This window comes from Ursus maritimus, unplaced genomic scaffold (genome assembly GCF_017311325.1).
Source record: "Ursus maritimus isolate PB19 unplaced genomic scaffold, ASM1731132v1 scaffold_8, whole genome shotgun sequence".
Lineage (NCBI taxonomy): Eukaryota > Metazoa > Chordata > Mammalia > Carnivora > Ursidae > Ursus > Ursus maritimus.
The window spans coordinates 51855749-51881119 of record NW_024426996.1 but is presented as its reverse complement, the minus strand read 5'-3'; the positions used below and the strand labels follow the sequence as shown (position 1 = coordinate 51881119).

Genomic DNA, 25371 nt, shown 5'->3' with positions numbered 1-25371 from the left:
AAAAGCAGATGTCCAAATAAATCTTTGAAAAATAAATAAAAGCAGATGTCGAAAAGAGATTTGACTGTGATGATATCACTGAGCATGCCATCAGCTTGATGACCGCTCTGGAGCACAGCACTCATATTTTTGTGTCTGTTGGTTGGGATTTTTGTTGAAAAGCGGAGAGGCAGTTATGTTCATTGTGTAGGTCATAAATCCTAATACTTATCCTGGCCAATCTTCTTGGAAATACCAGTCATGGAAAATCAGGGCGTAGCTGTAAAATGGGAACGGTGCTGGCTGGCTTCTTGGGATGTTGGGAGGAATCGTGACTGCCATTGACATGACAAGATCAGTATGCCACGAAAGCAAAGCTCTTGTAAAGCTGTGTAAATGATGACTAGACAGACAAGAATGAACGGGAAGAGTTTCGTAAGGTTACCTGGAACACCTTGCCAGGTGTTGCACTGAGTTCACTAGCCCTTGTCAGCACCTTTCTGCTGCTTCCTCATTTCATCTGGCAGTGGTCAGTGCTGGATGGTCTTTCATTCTTGCTGTTTGAATTAATTTCTCTTCTTAGCTGTTTAAAGTTCAACATATGTTTATCTTTGTGGTGAAAGCACAATAAGCTTCTTTAATATAATTTAGAAAGAATGGTTTCAGTGCATATAGTACCTATATTGCTGAGAAACTTAATCATCAGTAAGAGCCTGACCATGAATTGCCTAAAAAATATTTGGTGAGCTTTGTTGGGGTGGGCTGGGGGCACAACTTTCTCATTCAATACAGAAGCAAGGGGCACCTGGGTTTCTCAGTCAGTTGAGCATCTGACTCTTGGTTTTGGCTCAGGTCTTTGATCTCAGGCTTGTGGGATTGAGCCCCACGTCTGGCTCCACACTTGGTGTGGAGTCTGCTTGGAACCCTCCTTCTCCCTCTGCCCTCCCCCACCACACTCATGCTCTCACTGTCTCACATAAATAAATCTTTAAATAAATAAATCTTTGAATAAATAAATAAAAACGGAGGCAAGATTTGACAAGAACCAAGAGTGTACTGTGTACTAGAGAGACAGTCATTCTATTGCATTGGTTTTCTTTTTTTAGTTGCTTTTTATTTTTTTAAAGATTTATTTCATTTTTATTTTTTTAAAGATTTTATTTTATTTATTTGAGAGAGAAAGAGAGCATGAGCGTGCTTGGGGGAAGTAGGGAGAGGGAGAAGCAGACTTCCCGCTGAGCAGGGAGCCTGACCCTCCATCCCAGGACCCTGAGATCATGACCTAAGCCAAAGGCAGATGCTTAACTGACTGAGCCGCCCAGGCACCCCGATTTATTAATTTCTTTTAGAGAGAGAGGGAGAGCGCACACAAGCAGGAGGGGCGGGGAGAGGGAGAGAGTACCTCAAGCAAACTGCATTGAGCGCGGAGAGGAGAGGCTTAGTCTCATGACCCTGAGATCACAAACTGAGCCGAAACCAAGAGTCGAACCTTTAACCGACTGTGCCACCCAGATGCCACTTTTAGTTGCTTTTTAAAGAAAGTTAAATTGTAGCTGGGAGTGGTTGAAATTGATCAGGTGTTAAAGCTGAATTGCTTGCTGTTTGGGGAAGAAATTAGAAGAACATGTATGAGGAGTTCTTCTACGCTTGAGCCTTTTTCCTGGCTTTCGAATATGTGGATTAAGTATCCGTTACTATTCCAGAACGATTGCATCTGAGAAAGAACCAAACCACATCATCTAAATCCACTTCACTCCATTGTAATTCAGTTGGAAGCTGAATTCTGATTTCCCCAGAGTTAAACAGCTAACTTTTCGTGGCGCTTGGTCAAAAAATGCATTGCCTGTCTCCCAAGCCAGCAGTCTCTGCCATGCCCCTCTGCAAGACCATTTTCCCCCTATCATAAATGGAGATGTAGGCAGCCTAATGCAGGACAGGGTGCGGTTCAGTACAGCCATGGTTTGGAGTTAGCACACTATTGCTTGTTGAACTTACTCCTATAATTCAGAATTTCATGCTTCATATTAAAGTTGATATTAAAGACACTATATCTGCATAATGGTATAACGGATCAAATTTTGAATTTTAATTGAATTGTAACTGAAGTTTTTTTTTTTTTTTTAAGGTTTTTTTGTGGTTGAGCAAGTGCAGTATGTTGGCTATAAAGTAAATAAAGATTGACTGTGATTTTTCTAAAATCTCTACAGGTTTGGAGGTCATTTAATCATTGATGCTTCCAGCCTCTTAGCCTTTCCTTACTAAGTTTTTAAGAGATGGTGGCAGTTGTAAGAACATTTTATCTGTGGAGGCAATTGCTAATGGTGCACAATTGGGGATGGACAGCTACAGCTCACCCTGTATAATGGGCATAAATCAGATCTGAAGATTGTTAGTCCAAAGTCCAAGTTCACTCATATATCCATGGTAAATGGTAATATATATTTTGAGGACTCTTTTGCAAAGTTACATTTGATCTCATGCAGTCCTGGATGCCCTAGCCCCAGAAATGCCCAGTCATGGGTTTGTAGACCCTTATTTAATAATTTAAACAGTTTGGTCTTGTATCTGATGGCCTTGACGTTTGTCTTGACATTTGTCACAAGCATGCACCAACTGCCTTGCTTGCTAAGACGTTTTGTAGGCTACGGATCTGAGGCAGCAGTGTTGGGATACTCAAACAGCAGGATGGTGCTTGGGCCAACAGTGAAATACATGGACTAAGCCTTTTCAGCTAAACTTCTGGCTGGATAGGATTGTTCTGTTGAGTTCAGAGCAGGTTCCTCATGTTGCTTACTGGGCTCTTCGGTGCAGCCAGACAGGCTCATAGCAGACCTCACTGCCGGAGAGACAGCCGTTGGCACTGAGAGCCCAGTTTACCTGCGATCGCTGTCCCCAGCAAAGCTAGTCCTGAACCCAATTTGTCACAAGGGTTGTTTAGTGGAACCTTAACAAAATGTATTATTCCAAGTAAGAAGGAAAAGAGTAAAGTGGTAGACGAAAAATCGCAGGTGAGGCAGCACCGGGCCCAGAGTCACCTGACTACCTACCAGCTGGTAAATTACTCTGGGCAAGCCCTGTACTCGCTCTGAACTTCGGTGTCTGTGTCCATGAAATGAGAGGCCAGACGAGGGATCTCTGCAGCCATTCTAGAGCCACCTTTTGATGCCTTTGTACTTGAAGGTGGTAATTGGGTCCGTTAAGTACTTAATCCATGCATCCGATGAATCAGGTCTTACTGTTAGGGGGGCATTAACCAGATTAACGGAGTTAGCCTTTGCTCAATTTCTAACACGGAAAAAGAAAATATTTTATTTCATGTTATCAGCACTTAATTTGTAAAGCAGTGTTTTATGCTTTTCCTTATTTGCCTTTATATTTTTGATAATTTGTGAGCCTTGCTGATTAGTAGACATTTTATAGATGTTTAGTATATTTGATCTCCTTTTAATCCTCATCAGAGCAACTCAATAAGGTAGCTATAATTCCCATCTTAAAAATAATAGGCACCGGGGTTCAGAAGTGTAGTGGTTAAGCTGGGGGTCCTCAGATCCTGCCTCCAGCACCTGCTACTTCTGTGGCCCTGGGCTGTGAGCCTGCTCAGCCTTCTCTCCTTCTGAGTAATGTGCGGGCAGGGGCGGGGGAGTGCACGTATTTTCAGGGGGTTGGGGGAGGACAGACTCGTGACCTGTTTGCATTGACTTACCAGTGTCTCCAGGACTAAGAATGACTTTGTGCCAGGAAACTTAACAGCTTAGGTGGAATGGACAAACTACGTGAAAGGTGCAATTTGCCAAAATTGAAATGAGAAGAAAAAGATCTGAATGGCCCTGTATCTGTTAAAGAGATCACATTCATATTGAAAATCTTTCACTCGGAAAACTCTAGGCCTAGAAAGCTCCACTGGATTCTGTCAGACGTTTAAGGCCTCTGATAGTTACAAGCCTCATCCCAGAAAAACTGTGTAATTAATAACAGCAGGCTCTGCGATGCACTGGATAAGGGCAAGGGCCCCAGGCCCCTCCATCTCCTGCTCAGGACCCTGGAGGAACTACTCAGCCTCTGTGCCTCGGTTTTCTCACCCAGAGCCCTGCCTCGGAGAGTCATTAGGATGAAATGTTGCAAAGTATTAAGTACATAGGATATCGTATTTGGTTGTTATATCATAAAGACAGTAGTCGATCAGTTCTGCAGAGGCCTAGGTATTGGCTTATATTTAGCTACGCATCCTACCTGCTGTCCTTATACACTCGTAGTCAAGACCTGAGACGTGAGGTGGAATGGATTTGGGGGCTGACAACATTACCACTGTGTTGAAATAGGATATAGTGGTTTTAGATGTGAGTGAAGTTGTCCGATCCGATCCTGAGAATTGTCAAGTTAAACTTTTCCTTTACTGATTCCCCTCCCCTCCCCTGACCCCATTTGGTAATTTAGGTACAATTCTTAATGTAGTTTAAGCTGGATATTTTGGTGGGAAGTAATAACTACCTTTGTGTATTTGGGGCAATGTCCAATGAAACGGGCAGATTTCTTCTGTTGAGCTGCAGGAAACAGAAACATGACTAAGTAGAAGCTACCTAAGGAGGTTTGGCTCTAAACAAGGAGGAACTGTCCTTGGAGAGTCTCTCCTGGTTCAGATGAATACATTTTGTTGGTCTCTAACCATGCCAGGCACCAGGAATTTTAACACATAACTCCTGTCCTTGAGCTATTTGTGGTGTAAGAGGGTAGCTGTGGAGATCGCTAGAACTGGACAGGTATGGGATATATTTTAGTAGTAGAGCCAACAGGACTCACTGGGGGTGAAGAGGCAAGAGAAATCAAGGATACCTCCTACATGCATTTACTTTTTTCCAAGGTAAGGAAGATGGGGTGGGGCAGGAACAGTGACTTTAGTTTGGACCTGGTAAGCTGGCTGTAATGACTCAGCAGTGATAGGTGAGTAGGCAGCCATAGTGTTCTCTCTAAGGTGTGTTCTTAAATGATCTCTTCTAGCCTCTGAAAATGATTTGCTGAACAAGCGCCTAAAGCTCGATTATGAAGAAATCACTCCTTGTCTTAAAGAAGTAACCACAGTGTGGGAAAAGATGCTTAGCACTCCAGGAAGATCAAAAATTAAGTTTGACATGGAAAAAATGCATTCAGCTGTTGGGCAAGGTAAGCTTTAGGGGAATCCCGTCCAGCCATCCTTACCTCGCATTGGTGACTGGGGAGAAGTATGGAATAAAATAAATGTTCAAGTCCGATTTCGGTGGCCATTTCTCTCCTAGTTACCANGTCTTTCCCTAATCTGTTTCCAGATATCTTACTTGATGTAAGTTTTATCACTGTTAGGATTCCTCTAGATTAATTAAAATGCTCAGAAGCCCAGATAATAGGAGGAAGGTCGGAAAACAGGGCTTGATTGCCTACAACCTGAGTAATGATGACACACTCTGAGTTAAATGGTAAAGTGAAAACTAATTGCATGGCTTCTCTCTGAGCACTCCCAGGAGACAACAGAGTTTTGTGCACAGACTTAAGAAAGATAGTCCCAGGTTTAGATCCCAGCCCTACTGATTCGCCTTGTGATCTTAGGCAAATGGCTTAACCTCCCTGAGCCCCACTTTCTCCGTGTGTAAGATGTGGGTGATGGCAGTGATTGCTTCGAGCAGTGAATAAGCTGATCCCTGGAAGCACACTGCCCGTGCCTGCCATCCTGGGAGGCCCGGGTGAATGGGCGGTATTTGCTGTTGTTCAGTGTGGTCTGCAGACTGTGCGCCAGTCCACACGCGACTGGCCTAAGTACAGAACTTGAGACTAAGCATTCAGAAACTTTTCCAGCAATTTGATAAGTGTAATCCTTAAAGGAAAAAAAAATGTGGACTTACAGTGTGTCAGTCTTTTTTTTTCCTGTTTCATTTTTCTATAAATTCATTTTCAGCATATTTTATAAAAGTATCAGCAGTGGTGGAACACTTTCAAAGAAAACAAAAACTGGTCCTTTATCATAGCTAGTTTGAGTAGCTCCATTTTACATCTTAACTTTGATGATTGTTAGTATTCAAGTAAAACAACTATTTCTTTCAAGTAAATGTGTATTAGCATCTGCTGGCCAGATTGGAGGCTTTCAGAGTCTATTCTCGTGATTACTATGTTCTGGTCAATGCAGTCATGAATAACTAGGAGTTTAGACAAAGCTTTGCAAATATGTATGAAGCTTACAGTTTTCTTCTGACTTTATTAGCATCTCAATGGAAGAAGTTACACAAGTGTAATTCATCTCTAAGACGGTGGGGCAAAGCAGTTTTCTGTAGCCTACTACAGACATTATTTAACCTTTATCTGAATTTTACAACATCAGTTTTAGTAATAAGAGGTTATTGCCAATTGATGACTTTCCCCTTTCTATGGATAAGGAAACTTAATACTTAGTTGTGATGGGCCTAGGGCCATAGAACTGCTCACACACCCATCTGCTAGAGTTCTCACCACCACACGGTACTACCTGTGGTTGAACCTGCCTCGGCAGTGCTCTTCCCAGAGACCAGAAGTGTGGCAGGTGGTGAAGAGTCAGACTCCAAATTGGCCAGCGGCTCCCGATGTGACCTTCAGCAAGTGTCCTTGCCTTTTCGGGTGTGGGCCTCCTGGCTGCTAGAATGAGAGGAATAGACCATCCTGAAGGTCTCACAACTCTCTTCCAGTTCTCACATTCTTTGTGCCCATAGTGGTTGCTGGAGGCATACCACTGCACCAAATGGCCCCAGACTGCTGTCTGGAAAAAGGAGAAAACAGAGAAAGGAATGAGTCTGTTCTTTCCCTTTTCATTATTGACTACATGAAGGTCTTTAGGTGGCTTTTCTTCTACAAAAGGTAAATCACATGGGTCTGTGACAGCTATTCCAAATGTTTGAAGTTCTTAGAAGCCTGGCATCTGGGTATATTGATTTTCATTATGCTTTTTACTAGGGGGCACTGATGGAAACACTCTGGGCATCTGGAACCTGTGTGGTGAAGTTTGGGATAGGGGATTGTATAGTTTGTATGCTGAGGTGAGCCAAGTCTGGAATTCCCTGTGTTATCTGACATGGCCATGTCGCCTGCTGTGGCAGGAGTTCTGTATTTCTAACTACACAAAGGGCTTAGTCAGTTATTTGGTTGGTTTCACCACGTAAGATGTAATGACTTCAAACACATGCCCACAGTCCATCTGGTAGCTCAGAATAAAAAAGGAGATTAAGTCAGAACCACTCCTTTGGCCTTCTAGGTAGAAGCCAAGTTACTACAGAGACTTTAAAAGAGAAGACAGTCCTATGTGGGTGATGAGGCCGTTTCTCCTAATGATCTGAGGACCCCCTAAATGATGGAAAAAAGGGATTTATAAGCTTCCCAAGTTAAAACTGGACCAGAGCAGCAGAATTAAGGTGTCAACTTGGAAGAAGGAAAAATAATTCCATGTTTTAAATAATTCAAAGCTTAATTTGGGTTTAAATGATTTCACTAAAGATAGCAAGGTAGAACTTTATGAACCAGAGTGTACTTTTTACGAACGACATTGCGAAAAGGCTGCCTGAGCAGTTGGCAGTGTGCGCCAGGTGCGGACACTCCTTACCTTTGATCCAGCAATACCACGTCTAGAAACCTACTCTAGAAATCAATCAGTCAGAAATGCACTGCAGTAGGAAGAGTGCTTATGGTGGCATTGTAGAGTCAGAAACCAAAACTCAGCCATGTGACCGTCCTGTGCCACAGTCCTTGAAGATGATGCAGTAGATTTGTAATTACTGGTGCAGAAGGTGTCTGCGAGTAGTAGCGTGTGGTCTCACATACAGTTGGATATTTCTGTGTGCACATTCGTAGGAAGCCGTGCATGCCACGTTTGCACATATCTGAGTAATTGACAGGATGACCACACATCCGGTTTACCCAGCATAGGCCTGGTTTACAGCTTGCCCCAGTGAAATAATTCATACCTTCCTCCCTTTGCTTTCAAGAGCTTCCTGCTTTGGGTGGTGAATTATATGTTCACTCTAGTTATGAGCAGCTTTTCACTTTCTTTATACCTTTTGCATTTTTAGAAGGGCTTTTTTTAAAAAAATGGTGAGCACAAATTACTTTTTTTTTTTTTAAGATTTTATTTATTTATTTGACAGAGAGAGAGAGACAGCGAGAGAGGGAACACAAGCAGGGGGAGTGGGAGAGGAAGAAGCAGGCTCCCAGCAGAGGAGCCTGATGTGGGGCTCGATCCCAGAACACTGGGATCATGCTCTGAGCCGAAGGCAGACGCTTAACGACTGAGCCACCCAGGCGCCCCAGCACAAATTACTTTTGAAGTCAGTCAAAATAGAAAGGTATTTACATTTAGGGGGAGAGTGGCCTTCTGTCCATGCAGAATCCTGCCTGCAGGCCCAGGCTAAGAGAAGGTTAGGAGTGGAGGCAAACTGAGCCTAGGGAAGGGGGTGCCAGGTCCTTCTCAGCAAAGGCACTGGCTCCAATTTCGATGAGTCTTTGTTTTTAAATCACAAAACTTAAGCTCTCTTAAATACCAGAGTATGCGGTACTGTCCAATGACACAAGCAATATCTTTTCCTCCAAAAAATAAAGGTTTGATAAGATAATGGGAATGATTTAGTAATAAGAGGAAATTGGTCATCTCATACCATGGGAAAATTTCCCAGTCTGAAAAAAATATTTTGTGAAAAGCCCCACTATAAATCACTTAACATGTTGACTGTTTTTCAAGCCGCATTTACTTCTAATACCGTTTGAAATGTTAAGGGCTTGCTCGTGCGTGTGCAAGTGTACTCACACCCTAAGATACTCCTCTGAGCAGGGGCAGCAAGGAGAGAAGAAATGGAATAATATAAAAAGGCAGACATCAGGGTGTATCAGTTTCCTGTTGCTGCCATAACAGATGACCACAAAATTGGTGGCTACAGCAGCAGAACTTTTTCCTCGCCCGCCTCTGGAGGCCAGAGGTCTAGAGTAGAGATGTCAGCAGGGCTGCCCTTGGCCGCTTGGGGAGGCTGTCGGCATTCCTAGACTTGGGGCTGCGTCGCGGTGGTGTCTGCCTCCTGGTCACACCATCTGCTCCTCTTGTCTGCTCCCCTGTGTCTCCTATAGAGACCCATGTCCTTGGATAGAGGGCCCCCCCTGCATAGTCAGGATCATGATCTCAGTTCAAGACCTTCATTATAATCTAAAAATTCTTTTTCCAAATCATGTTCACTGGTTCCGGGGGTGAGGATGTGGACATAGGTGTATGGGGGCCGCCGTTCAATCCACTACGTAGGGTCATGAGATGGATGCTGAGACCGGCATTTAGAGAAGGTGCAGGTGTGGTCACAGTTAAGTGTGGCCCTGTGTTTCTCCCATAGGCTCACCTTTTTTATTCTTTTACAACTGGTATATGTAAGGGAAAAATCAAATTACTTACCATACCTAGAGTCTTTATTTATTTACTTCTTTATTTAATTTATTGGTTGTTGTTTTTTGTTTTTGTTTTAAGTAGGCTCCATGCCCAGCATGGAGCCCAGTGTAGGGCTTGAACTCATGACCCCGAGATCAAGACCTGAGCTGAGAATCAAGAGTCAGATGCCTGACTGACTGAGCCATCCAGCCACCCCACCTAGAGTATTTCTAAGAGATGGCTGAGTGATTGTTCTAAATAGTTCCTCGTGGATCTGGTAATAAATGACCTTGACTGTTCTCTGGCTCAGAGCCACAAATGACGATTTTATTACCAACTGCCAGGCAGGAACACTACTTACATTTTTCCAGTACCCGTCTGAGAAGCAGCTTGTCTGACTGTTGTGACAGAGAAGACATGACGAGAGAAACAGCAGTCCTTTGCTCTGCTCTGCTCCGAACCAGCTGGGTGACCTCGGGTGAGGGATCTGTTCTTGTGGGCCTCAGTCTCCTTGTCTTTACCGTGAGGATCATCATCCTGTCTCCCTCAGCAGGTCTCGGGGCGTGACAAAGTGCTTAGAATGGTGGCAGCGCCTGGTGACCTCGTGGTAAATGTCACCTGCTGCTGAAACTTCTCTCAGATGTGGCCAGTGGAAAGCCAGGAAAACGGTCTCCCTGGGCAGGTGGTCTGACTAGCAGGAAAGTGTACAAAGCAGTCACAGTCTTCCCGAATGGAAGGAAAGCTCGGTCCCGAAATCAGAGCTTCCTCTTCTCTCAAGAGCTGCTGTGAGGGACGAGAGAGGTTCCGTGTCTTATTCGGCAGGCTCCCTTCTCTCCCCATTTCTACATTTGGGCCTCGTAACAACCGCAGAATGGTGAACCAAAAAGTTTTGAATCAAAACCGTCACTTTTGGTACTGAAGTTTGCCTTAAATAGCATCACTGGCTTTAAGAGAACTTTTCATAGTTTCAGATGACATTTTTATTCACGTTGAGTATTCAAATCAGTTGTAGTTAAAACATGGAGTAGAGGCTCTCGGATAGCTTTTCTTGTTTTCGGGTCCCGTTGAATGCTCCCCGGGGCACATTTGTGTGGACGGTATCCAGCCTCTCCTCCCTTTCCCCGCCCACCTGGCACACGGTGTTGAAGCAGCATTCCCCAATTAGGCTGCTCCCTCCCCAGCTCAAAAACATTCCGTAGCTCCCCAGAGCTGCCAAATAAAGTGCAGGTTGCTAACCCTTAATCTCGCCTCAATAAAACCCTTCCAGCCGGACTGCCACCTGCTCCCTCCACAAGTTCGCGCTGTGCCCGAGGCACGGAAACACTTCTAATTTCTTCCTCTGACTCGTCTTCTCTCTTCCCTCCCATGCTCTGACATCTTGGCACAAGGGAAGGATTCCATGACCTCTTGCTCTCCTTCATCTGAACCCCCTCACTCGGCTCACATCCCTTGTATGAGACGACATCGTGCGTTGTAATTTTACGTGCCTGGGTGTCTTTTCCTAGAACGTTACTGATTGGCACCAGATAGGGGCTCATGTCATTCACAGTTCATCCCTTGCTGGGTCTAGCCCAGTCCGAACATAGTATGTTTTTGAGAGCTGAAAGGAAAGTGAGGGGCCGGGGAGGTGGGGGAATGATGGGCTGTGGAGGGAGGAAGGAAGAGGAGCAGATAGGACAAAATTTTGGTTGTTTCCTTTCTATTTCAATGCTGTTAATCCACATGGAACACGAGGTTGGGTCAGTGGAATGAAACCGAACACATTTTGATGATTAGGCGGTACTCTGAGCATAAAATCTATTTTCTGTCTGCTCCCCTCCCCCCGAAGGTGTGCCACGTCATCTCCGGGGGGAAATCTGGAAATTCCTAACGGAGCAATACCGTCTTCAGCACCAGTTTCCCAGTAAACAGCAGCCAAAGGACACGCCGTACAAAGAACTCTTAAAACGGCTCACCTCCCAACAGCATGCGATTCTTATAGACCTCGGTAAGTCTGCAGTCAGTGTGACATGAAAATGGAAGCTTCGCTCACTTGAAAACTGTGAAGAGACTGTCTGAGTTATTTAGTGATCTGCCTTTAGGTTCAGCAATCAAAATTTACCACTGAGCCTTTGAATTGGAAAAGCCCTGGAGTAATCACAGATGTCTTCGAGTATATAAAAATCTCTCTCTTGTCTGGGCGGCTTGTTAACCCTGCTCTGCTTGAAGGCTCCAGTCGAGATCGTGGTTCAGTTCAGTAATTCTGATATCGATAGGGGGTTTGATAGTCAACCGAAGGAACATCCTGGAAAACTTAAGTGTCAGAACTGATGCTTGGCCTAATTACAGGAGCCTCTCCCTGGTCTTTACTAATTACAAACAGGATTTACTAGAAAAATTGTAGAAAGCAGTTGTGGGTGGGTTTGGGGCCATTTTATTTTGGGAACAGGGTGGCAACCTTGTCTCTTGAGAGGGTTACCAGCACTAAGATGGAACCAGTGTGTTGACTGTGTCTGCCATTGTCCCAGTGAAGAACTCATGGGATTAGGCCATCACTAGTGCGTATGAAGGAGCCCCTGACATGTCAGTGGCTGCGAGTGGGGTGAGCTGGGGTGCAACCTCATCTGTCTGCCGCCCCTCACAGCCGCTGGCAGCAGGACTCCCAGGAACCCTGCCAGCCCCAGGTGGCAGGAGCTTGGGCCTGTGGCTTTTAGAGCACATGGTCCTGCTTCTGGAACGTCCATCCTGGCTGCCTCCGCCAAGGGCTCCCCAGAGTTGCTGTGTGTGCTTGGGACCCCGTAGTGGCCTGGCTCTCTGAGGTTCCTGTAGCGTAGCAGCCCGGGGGAGGGAGGATGTTGCCCAGGAATTTGAGGTGTGGGCTGGGTGAGACGGCATGGAGTCTTACCTTTCTCGCCACGTAGCACATTAAAAAGTGTTAACTTCATACAAGTTCTTCTTTAGGCCCACGCTCAGATGTCCTCTCCAGGAAACTGCCCCTGACCCTGAGGCCTCTTCTCCCACCTTCAGACTGGATTAGGTGTTTCTGCTAAGCCTTTCTGTCCCACCCCGTGCTGTCCTGCCATGATACTTCCCACATGCCTTATTATTAGGAATATCATTATTAGTTAAAGCTAGTACATAACTTTATCTGGGGCCGAATGTCGTGTAAAGTTACTTAAACTCCCTTCTTTAGTCTTCACAACACGATCAGGTAGGTATTGTTCCATCCCTGTTGAGAGTTGAGAAAATTGAAACGCAGAGAGGTTAAGTACCTTGCTCAAAATCACCCAGCTGGTGTGCTGCTGAGCCGCATGACTGCAGAGCCTGTGCTCTTTGCCCCCCCGCTGTCCTCAGTTCCCCAGCAGTGCCTTTTTGTCGCCCTTCTCTGCTGTTGGACGCAGCCCCCTGTGGGCTGGACTGGGGCTGATTTCCCAGTGTACCCCCAGCTCTGAGGACAGAGCGCGTCACATAGTAGATGCTGGTGAAATCAGCTGTTGAACAGGGGGCACCGCACCAGCGCCCCACTCTCACACGACCCCCATAACAGCCTTGGGGGCTCGGTCCTGAATCCTCTTAAGGAAGAGCAAACTGGGGCACTAGGAGGACAGCTGTTGAGCAGGGACACACGGTTAAAGGGCAGGACCTAGCCCTCTGGAAGGCAGGCCCCTCCTTCCTGAGGCCCTCTGAGCCCGGAAGCCCAGTGCATTCCCATGGAGACGGCTGGCTGGGTGAAGGGTGATGCTGACAGGCCCTGACTACCCCTTGGGGACAAAGTGTGAGGCATGGAGCTGGAGCCCATTTGGCCCACTGACCCCCAGAAAAGCAGTTTTGTGCACTGGCAGCTGTGTTTGCTAATGTGATGAGTAACAGAAAAATGACATTATGCTCCTATCACGTGAAATGAAGTGAAAAATGAGAGTAGGAGGTGGGAGAGGGTGGGAGGTACAGCCAGTTTCTCTACCTGCCCCCCACTCCTTCAGGGATGAGAGGAAGAGTAGAGGGGGGAGCACATTTTCCCCTCTCAATCCAAATGTTCTCTTCTCTTAGTTTTCCCTCAGTATTCCTCTCCTCCTTCCCCGGGCACTGTCGGCCCTCTGCTTCCTGGTGCTCAGACATACTCACTTTTCTGCAGAGGGGGAAGAAAAGGACAGGTCAGCTCCAGGGCCCAGGGTGGGGGGACCTCCCCCACTGTGAGCCCACTGCAGACTGTCCCCCGGTTGGCACTGGGTCTGTATGAGCCGAGACTTTTCCTTTTCTCATTCACAGGCAGAGCCATGTCTGCTCATCCCCACCTGTCTCCCACCCTCACCCCTCTGCCCCCTTCCCCAGAGGCCAGCTGCAACTACCGCTCCCTGACAGCACTGGCCGCCTCTCCAGCTCACTTCTTCCCCAGTCCTGGCCCGGCCTCCACTTTGGATGACCTCTGATTCCCGCCCAAGGCCCAAAAGAAGCGGTTTCCAACAGTACATTTTCCAAGTAACCTCTGTGCATTTCTCCAGGTTTTATCCAGGGGCCCTACTGGAGCCGGACTTCTCTCCTGACCTGAGCTGGGGAAACCACCCAGCAGTGGGTCCAGGGTCCACAGCCTGCGAGCTCTGCTGGGTTGGGTGCGGGGAGGCCTCACTTAGGAGTTCCTGCAAACTTCGCCAGCACTTCCTGCTCACCTCTCACCAGGGGGTGGCATATGCCGAGTGAGTTGTTTGGTCTACACCGTGGCTAACTCGAGGCCCAGTAAAGGTGTGTCGTGCTGAGCAAAAAAAAATCAGTATTGCAGTTTTTCTTAGGAAGTGGCATCTGTGTCCTGGGCCGGAAGAACAGAGTGCCTCTTGGTTGGTTGTATTTTGGGTCTTCGTGAGTTTCTGTTTTCCTGCCTCTTGCTTTACTTTCTGAAATTAGCTGTTAGTGTAATTAGTTTTTTGTAAGATTTTGTCCTTCAAAGAGTAAGAATAACAGACTTTGTGGTCAGGCAGTGCTTTATAGTGATAAAACTTACTCTTAAGCTTTGTCCGATTTCAACTTTACACAACCCTCTATGAAATTGGACACACGTTATTTCCACTGTAGAGGTGACAAATGAAGCCCAGACAGGTGTGTGCTTTGCCCAAGTTACAAGCTACTCAGTGGCAGAGAGTTCTGGAACCTAGGTCATCTTCGTTTCTGTATCATGTCCCTTCCAGGACACCATACAGCTTCTCTCTCTCTTGGATCTCCCTACTTCATGCCAACGCAGCTTTCCGTGCCTCTAGTTAGGTGGCAGTGCACTTCCAGAGTCAGCCACACCCAGCCAAGGGAAAATCGCTTCTCTCGGGGCTGAGCAGAGGGTACTTAGGAGATCCTTCTCAGCTCTCAGTTCGGGAACCTGCCCCACCCTTTAAGTTGGTGTTACCCGCAGACATTTGTGCAGCCCACAGGTAATCGCAGCCTTTCTCTTCCCTGCTTCTCCGTACTGAGTGGACGGCATGGACCACCAGACATCCTGCCTCCTGGCTGTGCCTCCCACTCCCACAGTAAAAGCTGCCAGTGACTAAAAGCAGCAGCCGGAGACCCCCTTCGGGCTCCCTTCCTCTATCCCCTAGCACTTCAAGGGCTCCTCTCCCTGGTGTCCCAGCCCGGACGCCTTCCGGCAGTCAGTACTTCCACCCCTCAGGCTCTCCATCCTCTCCCCTGTTAGGAGGGATTTAGCCAGAACAAAACGTGAACAGGTCCAGAAATGTAGGAACACCAGGAAATCCAAGAGCAGAGGCGGGAACTGCTCCCAGCCCCCCCCCCACGTCTATTACTTGTGTTATTAATCTGTGTTTCATAGGTCAGTGAAGTGGTAACCGTGTTTATATACTCCGCAAAGGTCTGGTGAGTCTTTGGTGACCAGAGGTAGTATTTTTTGATGGACTTCTAGAGACCCTGCGTCGGTGACGCCTAAACGGGGTTAGCCATGCCCATGCTGCCGTGAGAGGCAAAGCCTGTATCCAGAGGCATCCAGCATGGGGGCTGTCGTATTGATTTTTGCTTCCACTTAACATATTGTAACCAAAGGTATAAAACCTGCTGGTATCTTAAAGAAAAGGAGCTATATCCAACTGTTACCAAGAAGAATTTTCTGCTTGCTGTTTTAGAGTCCATAAATATGAGGAGAGGAGCCTCCAGAATGAAGGGTGGGCTAAGTATTGACGGAGACTGTAGCAGGGCAGACAGGGTCTTCCCTCCGCCCTGCCGTTTTGGTAGTTCGCCTCGCTTGGCTGTGCCTTGGGTAGTAGATGGGCTGTTCGTGAGCAGCAGGTGGGGGCTGAGAGCGAGCACCAGCTTCTGTGTCATCTTTGGGTTCAAGTCTGATGTGAGAAACTAAAAAGCGTTCATGGCAAAAACCAGAAAAGACCTAGAAATTGCCGTGCGGCGATCTTGTTCTAGAACTCCCGTCTGTTACGGAGGTGAGTTGAACAGTCACAACTGAAGTGTAATAAATTCCTGCACCAACAGCTACGTGCATAATTCCAAAGGGTCTGTCGTTGTGGTATTATCAAGACCACATCATCATAACATATCGATCATCTAAATGGCGTATCGATCGCTCTTTAACCTCAGAGTGATAAAACGGAATGTGGGTTTGATAAAGTGGGGTGACCTCGTCTCTTCTCGTGGGGGTCTGAACTCTCCCTGTATCCTTCACACCAGTTCGTGGTGTGCTGGCAAAGAGCCAGCTGCCCCGCACCCCTCAGAAGAAGTCCTCAAATAGAATTTGCAGACTTCCACAGTGGAATTACTCCCACCGTGGCTAATCGCAAGCCACCAACTTGGGGCCACTGATCGTGAAACTTAGCAGAGATGCGCCCGGACACGGGAGGATGCAGTTCTTGTGCTCACTGGACTCTGCCAGGTGTTTCCTAAAAATAATCTGCATGTAGAAGCACTCTTTCTATGCCCCACCCCAGCTCCGCCCCATCTCCTCCAGGAGTGAGGCCACAGGTAACTTCTGGAGCACCTGGTATGTTCCTTGCCCCCCTCAGAAATACACGTTCTGGTGGGGAAGACAGACACGAAACCACTGATAACCAAATTACTTCATTAAAGTTGTGAGGAGTTCTACAAAGCACATTTTTTCTCCAGCCCTTCTCAAATCCTCCTCAGAGCGAAATGCAGCAATTTAAGAAGAGCTTAGGATCACAGGTCTCATCAGGAAGGAGGCTTGGAGATCACTGGGTTGTTAGGGTTCCTCCTCGTCGCCAATGGGGAGGCCAAGGGTCACGGCAGAGTGCTGCTGTGCCACCGTCCCCTGGAGATGCAGAAATCTCAGGCTCTTGGTGAAAGAAGCAAGAGACAGAAACGTGTTTGTCCGCTGTGGGGGCTGCTGCAGAGCAAATGAGTGAACAGCTTTCCAGGTGGCCCCGTGTGTGCGCCCGAGAGGTCGCGGGCCTCCTGGAGCAGCTGCAGCGAAGTGAACAGGGCTGCGGGGACCGGGGTCTCCCCCGAGATTAAGTCAGCTGGGCCTTGGAGAGGGGAGGCTGAATGGTGTTTCTCCTGGGACCAGGCAGGGGTCACTGCAGGATCCCTTCAAGACCTTGTGAAAACGCATTCCTGAGGCCGACCTCCCTGATGTGCGGTTGAAGGAGAGTTTCTGGGTGGGGGCCGGGCATGTGCACAGGCCCTCGGTGATTCCGGGTGTGGTTCGTGTTTGAGAACTGCTGGAAGGAAGTTCATCCTCACCTGCAAAGTGACAGGGAAGGAAAGATTCATCCCCGAAAAACATCCCTTAGAAGGACGAATGCTTAGACTGTTGAGCACTGTGTGAAATGAAGTTGTAGGCTGTTGAGAAATATGTGTGAATCGTGGATCTCCTTCTAGGTCTTTCCAGCGTGTGCCTCCCCTTAGACACATGAGACACAAAATCATTACAGGTCTTTTTAATACAAATTAGGAGTTTCTTTGTGCTCACGTTTGACTCTCACCACTTTGCAGTCTCCTTCTGTGTGTGACGGAGACTCCGCCCTAGAGAGAAATCTGAAGGGCCTGCATCTCCCTGCTTGGTAGTGAATGATAAAACGGAGTTCAAAGAGGCAGGTCCCGTAGCCTGCTGCATTTGTAGGAAGGGTTGCACAGTTTTTATCCAGTTTCCTTCTAGGTGGGCAGAAGCAAGGTACTTTTCCTAAGCTGCAGTCTCCCAGCGCCAGGATGCTGCTCCCAGGTGGGTGGGCGGGGTGCCTCCTTCTGCAGCCTGCCCCACTGAGTCAGACTCTCACTCGAGGATCTTTCCACAGGCTTCGAACAAGAACGGTAAACAGCATTTTGCTCGTAGCTAGTGTGCTTTGAGCGAGCAGTGAGGTACAAGGGGCTAAACGTGTTCTCGCGTGTGCACTGCCCAAGACTCCAGTCCCCTTCTGGGCATTCACATGCAGAGATGCGGTCTTTATAAAAGGAGTTTTTTCTTTTTTTCTTCCGAGTCTAACTTAGTACCTTCTACATGGGGTTAGAGTTCTCGATACTGGATTATGTGGATGCAGATGCAGACTGTCCAGGAACATTGTTAATCTGCTTGGTCCTCCTTCTGCTCATGAGGCCTGCCTCCTCCCTTTCCTGGGCGTGTACTCAGGAGTGTGGGTGAGCTGTGGTGGTATTTTAAAAGAACTATAATAAACATACACATATAAACATATTGTTATGAACAATGCATTTTCTAAAATAAAAAATTTAGTGAGAGGCATTGTTTTACATTTTAATGTCTAGCTTAATAGAATTAACTGGTTTCTTATTTTTGCTTCTACATTCAGTCTGTTGCATTTATGTTGTTCGAAATATATGAAGAAAAAGCTAACCTTGCATAGATAGATACACAGTTGGAGAACAGAGGGGGGACCTCATGGGCCTCTGAAAGACCAACCATACATGGAGAACAATTGACCTAGAAAAATGCAATGTAGGAAAACAGTGCCCCCCCCCCCGCCCCGATAGAATTTGGTGTAATAATATGTGGACTGCATTACAAGGGCAGATGGGCAGTCATCCTTCTCCTTTAGCCAGGAGCCGGAGACCAGAGACTTGTGACTGTTCCCCAGCCTGGGAGTGGGTGTGGGGGCCTGTCTTGCTCTGCTGAGTCCCAGACTCTGTGGGACAGGAAGTCGCACTGGGAATCTCATGAAACACACAGGACATTTGTTTCAGCTTGGTCAGGTCTGTGTGGACAGGCTTCTTGGATAAAGAAAATCAGTGACAGCGTCTGACACTGCGACATGAAAGACTGGATTGGTTTGGGTAATAACTAAAGATCTGGAAGTTTGGGTTCACAGGTGTTTTGGTGAATCTAGATGGCGATGATGTTTAGTATTGCTATTATTTGGAATTCATATCCACTTTCAGGTCCCCATGTTTATGAATTCCCAATTTCACAGAAATCAGTTGCTGGGCTAAAACTTTCCTTTGCCTCTGGAGGTCTGTTAGAACATGAAATGTTCAGGCTTAGGTCAGTAAAGCAGTAGTTGCACCTCGTCCTTAAACTAGAAACTGTTGTGCATTTATGCTACAGAACTGTTGTATGTGTGCCTTTTTTTTTCCCCTGTCTTGGTTGGAAGCTGGGTTTTTGTATATTTTCTGTGGGGCATATCTGAAGACTGTTGCCCGTGCTGGAGCACCGTTAATTGCTTACCCACTTGTGCCAGGCATTGCCACAAAGTATGAATTCTGCCCTTTGTCAAGAAGAGGAGACTGAGGTTCAGAGAGGCTAGGTGGTCCATGCTGAGCTATATACGAATGCCTCAGTTGGGATCGTGGGCTACTCCCCTGTACTTGGTCACACTGCCTCGTGGACACATCCACTTAGGAGGGTTTTCTTTCCATTCACCAGAGCTCGTATCCATGCTGTGTGTAAGATGTTCAGCTAAATTCTAAAAACATTGTGGGTTTTATCTCCGCTGTTAAAAATGGGGAGCGTAATGCCTCCTGCTCGGGTGGCATGGGTGAAATAAGAGAACTGAGTTCCATCCTGGTCCAAGAAGTGTACCCACCCCACACCCATCGTGTCTTTTTTCTCCTTTATATTAAGTGTCCGAGGCCTTCAAATAAAACCTCATTGTTCCTCAGATATGCTCCTGAGCTTCCTGCTTACCACAGGAGTCCCTTCTGTCCAGGCAGTTACCCTCGTTCACTTTCATAAAAGTGGGTTCTCCAGGAGCAAAGTTGAATAGGACTTGCTAAGCCTGATTCAAGCTATGCATCCGGAAGCAGAAAGGGTACTTTCCCTTAAAAATACTCTATGATTTATCCTCTCACCTAATCTGTAAGTTGTAATAGAAATTAATACAGGTCCATAATCCTCTGTCTGCAATTCCAAAACCCAAAAGATGAAAAACAAAAGTTTTCTTGTAACTCATTTTTGGCAGAACGTAGTGAGTCCTGAATTCTTTGGAGGCAACATTTGACTCGAACTGCCATGAGGCCTTTAGCAGATTTGGCTGTTGTCCCCAGTGTGGCTTTTCCTGTGTGTCTCTGCAGACGTGTAAGTGTGATTCCAGGCTGCTACCCTCAGCCTGCTAGGGGTTAGGCAATGTACAACCAACGTGCTGTGTCACCTTTGTAAAATTCACAGATTCTGAATTGTGATGTGCGTTTCCTTCAAGGGCTTTGGTTGAGAGATTGCAGAACTCTATGGAGTTGGTCACATTTATGAAATCCCCCAGCTTTATAGGCCCAGGTAGGGATTTGCTGGTGCTCTGCCCTCTCCCCCAGCCTGCTCTTCCCGATCAGTTCATTTTGATGACTTGTTTCCCATGCTAGAAACTCCACCATCTGCACGCCTTTCTCTCGGTCTAAGCCTGGCCCGAGGGTAAGTCTGGAGTCCAGCCCTGTTTGCTGCCCCAGCATTGCTCTCCAAGTTAAGGGCCTGTGACTGCTCCCTGGCTCATGGCCCAGCTGACCTCTTCTGATCTCTGCCCGCCCTGGGCTATCTTGCATGCTGGCTCTTGGAGTTTTCATTAGCGAGGAAGCACATGTCTCTGACCCTTTAGTGGCCTGTGCTGACCCCATGGCCTTTACGTGGCCCACACGCTAAGCCTGGTATCCAAGTCGTTCACTTATAGGCCTTGCTTTTAACTCTCCCATCCTCTCTCCTGATGGCCAGCCCCAGACCTGCGGGCCGTGCCCATTAGCAGTCTGGCGCCCAGCCCGTGGTGTTCCTGCTGCCTGTGTGCTCCCCCTCACTCTTTTCATGCCTCTTTCCCCTGCTTGGTTCAGCTGGAGAGTCACTTCCTCCAGACAGCCTTCCTGGATTCCTGTGCTGTGTCTGGGCCAGGCCTCTCGGCTTTCGGGCTCACCTCCGTAATTGTATATCCATACTTCCCCTCTCGGTTCTTGTTACCACCACCTGGTAGAAGAGACCCACTAGAACCATCAGGCATTTGAAGTTGTCTCTCATTCTCGTGAAGCCCCATGCAAGCAGGGCCACGTCCCTCTGGCACCCAGCACCCTGTGCAAGTCCTTGGTCAGTAAATACTTGAATTTTCTGGATTTATGTCTTTGGTTCTACCAGACTGTGAATTTCATAAGGGCAAAGAAAAGGTCGGTCTTTCGGTCCCGTGGCACAGTTCCTGTCACCCAGGGAGCTCTGAGTACAGGGCCGGTGTTGCTGTTACCGCGCTTACATGAGTACTTTGAAAAGCCCACATCTTGCCTACAGAGTCTTCGGGGCACGGAGCAGGTGTGCTGTGTGCTGCTGCTTGAGAAGATCTTTTACACGAATAACCCTGTTTCTCAGAAAGCAGGCTTCGTGGCCATTTGGAACACCCCACCCCAGTGGCCATTACTCATTCAGGGCCGGCTGTGTGCGGCGTCACACCAGGCACGCATAGCCTCCTGCATTTAACCTCACAGCCGCCCCCAGCAAGTAAGGAGAAATGGGGAGTTTTGGGGGATTAGCCAAGTCCCCAAGGTCACACGGCTAGGACAAATATAGGTACGAGGGATTGTGTGGAAGCGCTGGGTGAGATGTAAAGCAGGAAACATGAACCAAGTGGGAGGAGCCGGGACTCCCCAGGGGACGGTTTGGCTGAGGAGGTGGAGGACGTGAACTCTCCATGAAGAAAGGAATGCGGGACGTTGGCCCTCCCGACAGCTCGTGCTATGAGCTGGGGACACCGCGAGTGGTAATAGCTATGTTTCCCCAATTCCCATAGCTTTCACTTCGCCATCTGCAGTATGAGAACTCGGTCTCTGGAGTTCAGGACCCGTGTTCAGATCCTGGGTTTGCCACTTCATAGCTGGGCTGATGTTTCACCTGGCACATTTTTCTCGTGAATAAAATGAGAGTGATGTTATTGTTTGTGTGGGGACCTGCCTAAAATGCTTCATGGAGTATTACCAGTGTGAGGTATGGTCTTGTAAGATAAATCCTGTCCCATCTAGAATGCTTGGTTGGCTTGTGGAAGTTCTGGAAGTCAGGGACTTCCAGCAACAGGGTTGCTGATGTACTGAGGGTTTGTTCTTTGCATAAGAGCTGCTACATGTAATTTTTTATTGGTGAAAATTTGGATAACATTCAAGATCTGTCGTTGATCAGAAAGTGTTTGGGCCTTGCCACCAGTGGCTCTGGAACAACACATGAGGCCAGTGCCCACTGGGCCCGTGTCCCTGTGCTCTGTGGAACATCGGTGTGGGAGCATTGGTGGCCTGGCTCTGCCATCAGACTGCCACAGTACCCTCCTCCAGCTGAACCTTTCCCAAGAGGTGCTTGTTGGAGGCCTGAGGACAGAGCATGAGAAATTTTTATGCGGTTCTTTTTTCACATCAGCATGCTAATAAAGGTCATATGTTTGATGGAATTTGGCCTAAGGTTTGCTTTCTCTTAATTGCTTCGTGGCAAAGCTGTGGGCAACGTGGCTGTAGCAATCCCAGGAAGCTACTAGGGGGCTGCCTGCCTCAAACAAGGTATATAATTTGTAGGGCCTGTTGCAAAATGAAAATGCAGAAATCCCTTGTTCAAAAATTATTAAGAATTTCAAGACTGTGACAGCAGAGCATTAAACCCAGCATGAGACCCTTCTAAGCACAGAGCCATTGTGATTACACAAGACATGATGCCTGTGAATGCCCTTCCCCAAATCTAACAGTTATTGAGTGGTCTAAGTGGCACTGGTCCCTCCCCAGCCTGCTGGGCTCCTCCTCTTAGGAGCCTTGCAAGGGTTAAATGAGGAATGTCCCCCATCGATAGATGACTGCGTAAAGATGTGGTATATATGCAGTGGAATATTATTCAGCTGTAAAAAAAAGAATGAAATCTTGCCATTTGCAACATGGATGGACCTAGAGGGTATTATGCTTGAGTGAAATAAGACAGATACCACGTGCTTTTACTTACATGTGGAATCTAAAAAACAAAACAAAAAAAATAGACTCAAACATTGAGAAACTAGTGGTTGCGGCGGGGGGGGGGGGGGAGGCGAAATAGGTGAAGGGAATGAAGAGAGAGATATAATGTCCAGTTACAAAATAAGTCACAGAGATGAGAAGTCGAGCATAGGGAATGTGGTCAGTAGTACTGTAATAAGGTCACATGGTGACTGCACTCATCCTGCTGAGTACCGAGTAACGTGTAGAATTGTCGAATCAATGTGTTGTACCCCTGAAACTAGCATAACATTGTATGTCAACTATAATAATAAAAGTAAAAATAAGTTTAAAAATGCCCACTCCACAAACAGGGCCAATGAGTGCCAGCTCTTGTTTCTGGGGGTGGGCGTAGTATCTGATATGAGAGGGTATCCAGTAAGCAGAAGTGCTAACAGGGACTGATTGAAAGGGGACCAGATCCTTGCCGGGTTGCTGCATGCCACGTGAGGCCTGTGTGTTCCGCCACCTAGACCTGTTGGAGACCCAGAGGGAGTCGGAGGGAGGGCTATGTCCCGGGCTGGGGCAGGGCCACGGCCACGTGCAAAATCCACGGAGGTGGGAAGGGCACCGTTTGCTTGGCAGCAGGAGGGGGTGATGGCGTGAAGAGCCTCCTGTATACATTTGCCCTCACCCCTTGGAGAATCGGAGGAAAGAGCTACACCTGTGCGGTCAGTACAGCGGTCCCGTGTGCTTCCCGAGTGCTGGAAACATGGCTGCTCCAAACTGAGGGGTGCCGTCGGTATGAGGACGACACTGGGTGTCGGAGGCTTAGCATGAAAGGAAAGAATGCAGAATGTCTCAGTAATTTGTGTATTGCTTAGGTGTTGAAATAACATTTGCATATGTTGGGTTAAACAAACGGTCTTGAAATTAATTTTACGTGTTGCTTTTTGAATGCGGCTGCTGGAAAATGTTTCATTACAGTCGCGTCGCACATGCTGTTGGAGACTAGGAAAGTGCCTGGGGCTAAGTACCTCCTCATACTCACAGGGCCCTTGCCGCTCCACACGCACCCCTACCCCCCTCTGAGGCTATGCCCTGGAGCAGGGGATGAAGCTGGGAGAGTGGGCGAGGAGGTGTGCAGAGCTCGCAGGCAAGGTGTGTAGACTTGGTTCTTTCAGCCCTGGGGGCTGTTGGATGCTTTCTAGCAGTGAGGGTGACACGTTCCGGGTGCGTTTGGGGACAGTTCGTTGGGGGGAGAGGTAGAGCAGGCAAGAAATGAACGCAGGAGAAGAAATCAGGAAAGTAGTTAGACTGTTGCTGCCCTCTTAAATCAAGGTCAGACACTCCGATCTGGATTAAGTGCTTTCTCATGAGGCTGAGGAAGAACACGCAAAAGCATCAGCCTCCCTTTGTTGAGGCAGAATAGTTCCGGGGAACAATTACCTTGCAGCCTAGATGCACCTTCTGCCTTTGCTGATCCAGATGAGGCCCTCATTCGCACCTGGGTCCAAGCTCAGCCCTCGGCGTGGCTCTAGACGGTTCTCCTCTCAATCAAGTACTTTTCTCCCTGGAAACACAATTCCCCATTGGGCACATTCCAGAAGGAGGGAGGTGAGGTGGGATTTGACAGATATCAGCCACAAAAGCCTCCTGGACAAAAGAAGTCTTTAAACCTTATCTGAACATCAGCTTTTTGTGAAAATAATCAGGATGTTGAGGGTTTTTAATTTTTTTTTTTAAACTTCTTTCTGGAAGGTAACTGTTTTGTATAAAAGAAAACACCCGCTGCTTCTCAGCTGTTTGAAAGCTCTGCTTGTGGTTTAAAAGTACAGAAATACACACGTGGTGTGAAGCATTTGCAGGCAGAACCTGAGCAGGCTGGGAAGAGCTGATGGCGAGTGTCCGTAGGGCCATGAGGCCAGGGCTGCCTGCCCGTGAAGAGCCACAGCTGTCTGCTCCTCTTGAGAGTTAGGCTTAAGTTTAGAGGATCAACAGTTTTCTTTTTGCTGGAGCTTGAAATCCAGATACCTACAGGACGGAGGGTAGTCCTGATTTCTCTCACCTGAACCCCCACCAAAAAAGCATCAATAATTGCTGATTTTTTTAATTGCCCGCCTTATTCTAAGAACAGCCACGTGCCCCTTGTTTACAGAGCTGGTTTATGATCCAGCTTCCAAAGATCTGTTCCTGCACCTGAAGCACGTCGGACTTCTGGTTCAATAGGCTTTCTGTTTTTAGTCACATCTAACGTGTGTTGTTTTTGCAGGGCGAACCTTTCCAACACATCCGTACTTCTCTGCCCAGCTGGGAGCGGGGCAGCTCTCACTTTACAACATTCTGAAGGCCTACTCGCTTCTAGACCAGGAAGTAGGATACTGCCAAGGTCTCAGCTTTGTAGCAGGCATTTTGCTGCTTCACATGGGTGAGGAAGAGGCATTTAACATGCTCAAGTTTCTGATGTTTGAAATGGGACTGCGGAAACAGTATCGGCCGGACATGATTATTTTACAGGTAGAGAGCGTTCCAATGTATTTGCTAGAGACAAATGCCAAAAATGTTTATGATCCCTTTCCAGGTCTCTCTAAGGAACTTCCCCACCATCAGTTAACGCTGGAGTAGCTGTCCTTGCTGAGCACTTAACTTTGGGCTGGGCATGACGCCGAGTGTTTCATATTGCACGTACCGCCTCAGGAAGACACTATTAATCAGCTCAGTTT

General features: G+C 47.4%; 1 protein-coding gene across 11 annotated transcripts in view; it reads left to right on the top strand.

Annotated features, from left to right (window-relative positions):
* TBC1D1 (TBC1 domain family member 1) overlaps positions 1 to 25371 on the top strand; it is a 214196-nt gene that overhangs the window by 169556 nt on the left and 19269 nt on the right. For all 11 annotated transcript variants that reach the window (XR_005833380.1, XM_040624867.1, XM_040624866.1 and 8 more), the window contains 3 exons: positions 4975 to 5136; positions 11196 to 11354; positions 24921 to 25165. Coding sequence is in view for 10 of the 11 variants with exons in the window: in XM_040624867.1 (XP_040480801.1) it covers positions 4975 to 5136; positions 11196 to 11354; positions 24921 to 25165 (566 nt within the window). In the remaining variant the exon portion in view is untranslated. The remainder of the gene's footprint in view (positions 1 to 4974; positions 5137 to 11195; positions 11355 to 24920; positions 25166 to 25371) is intronic.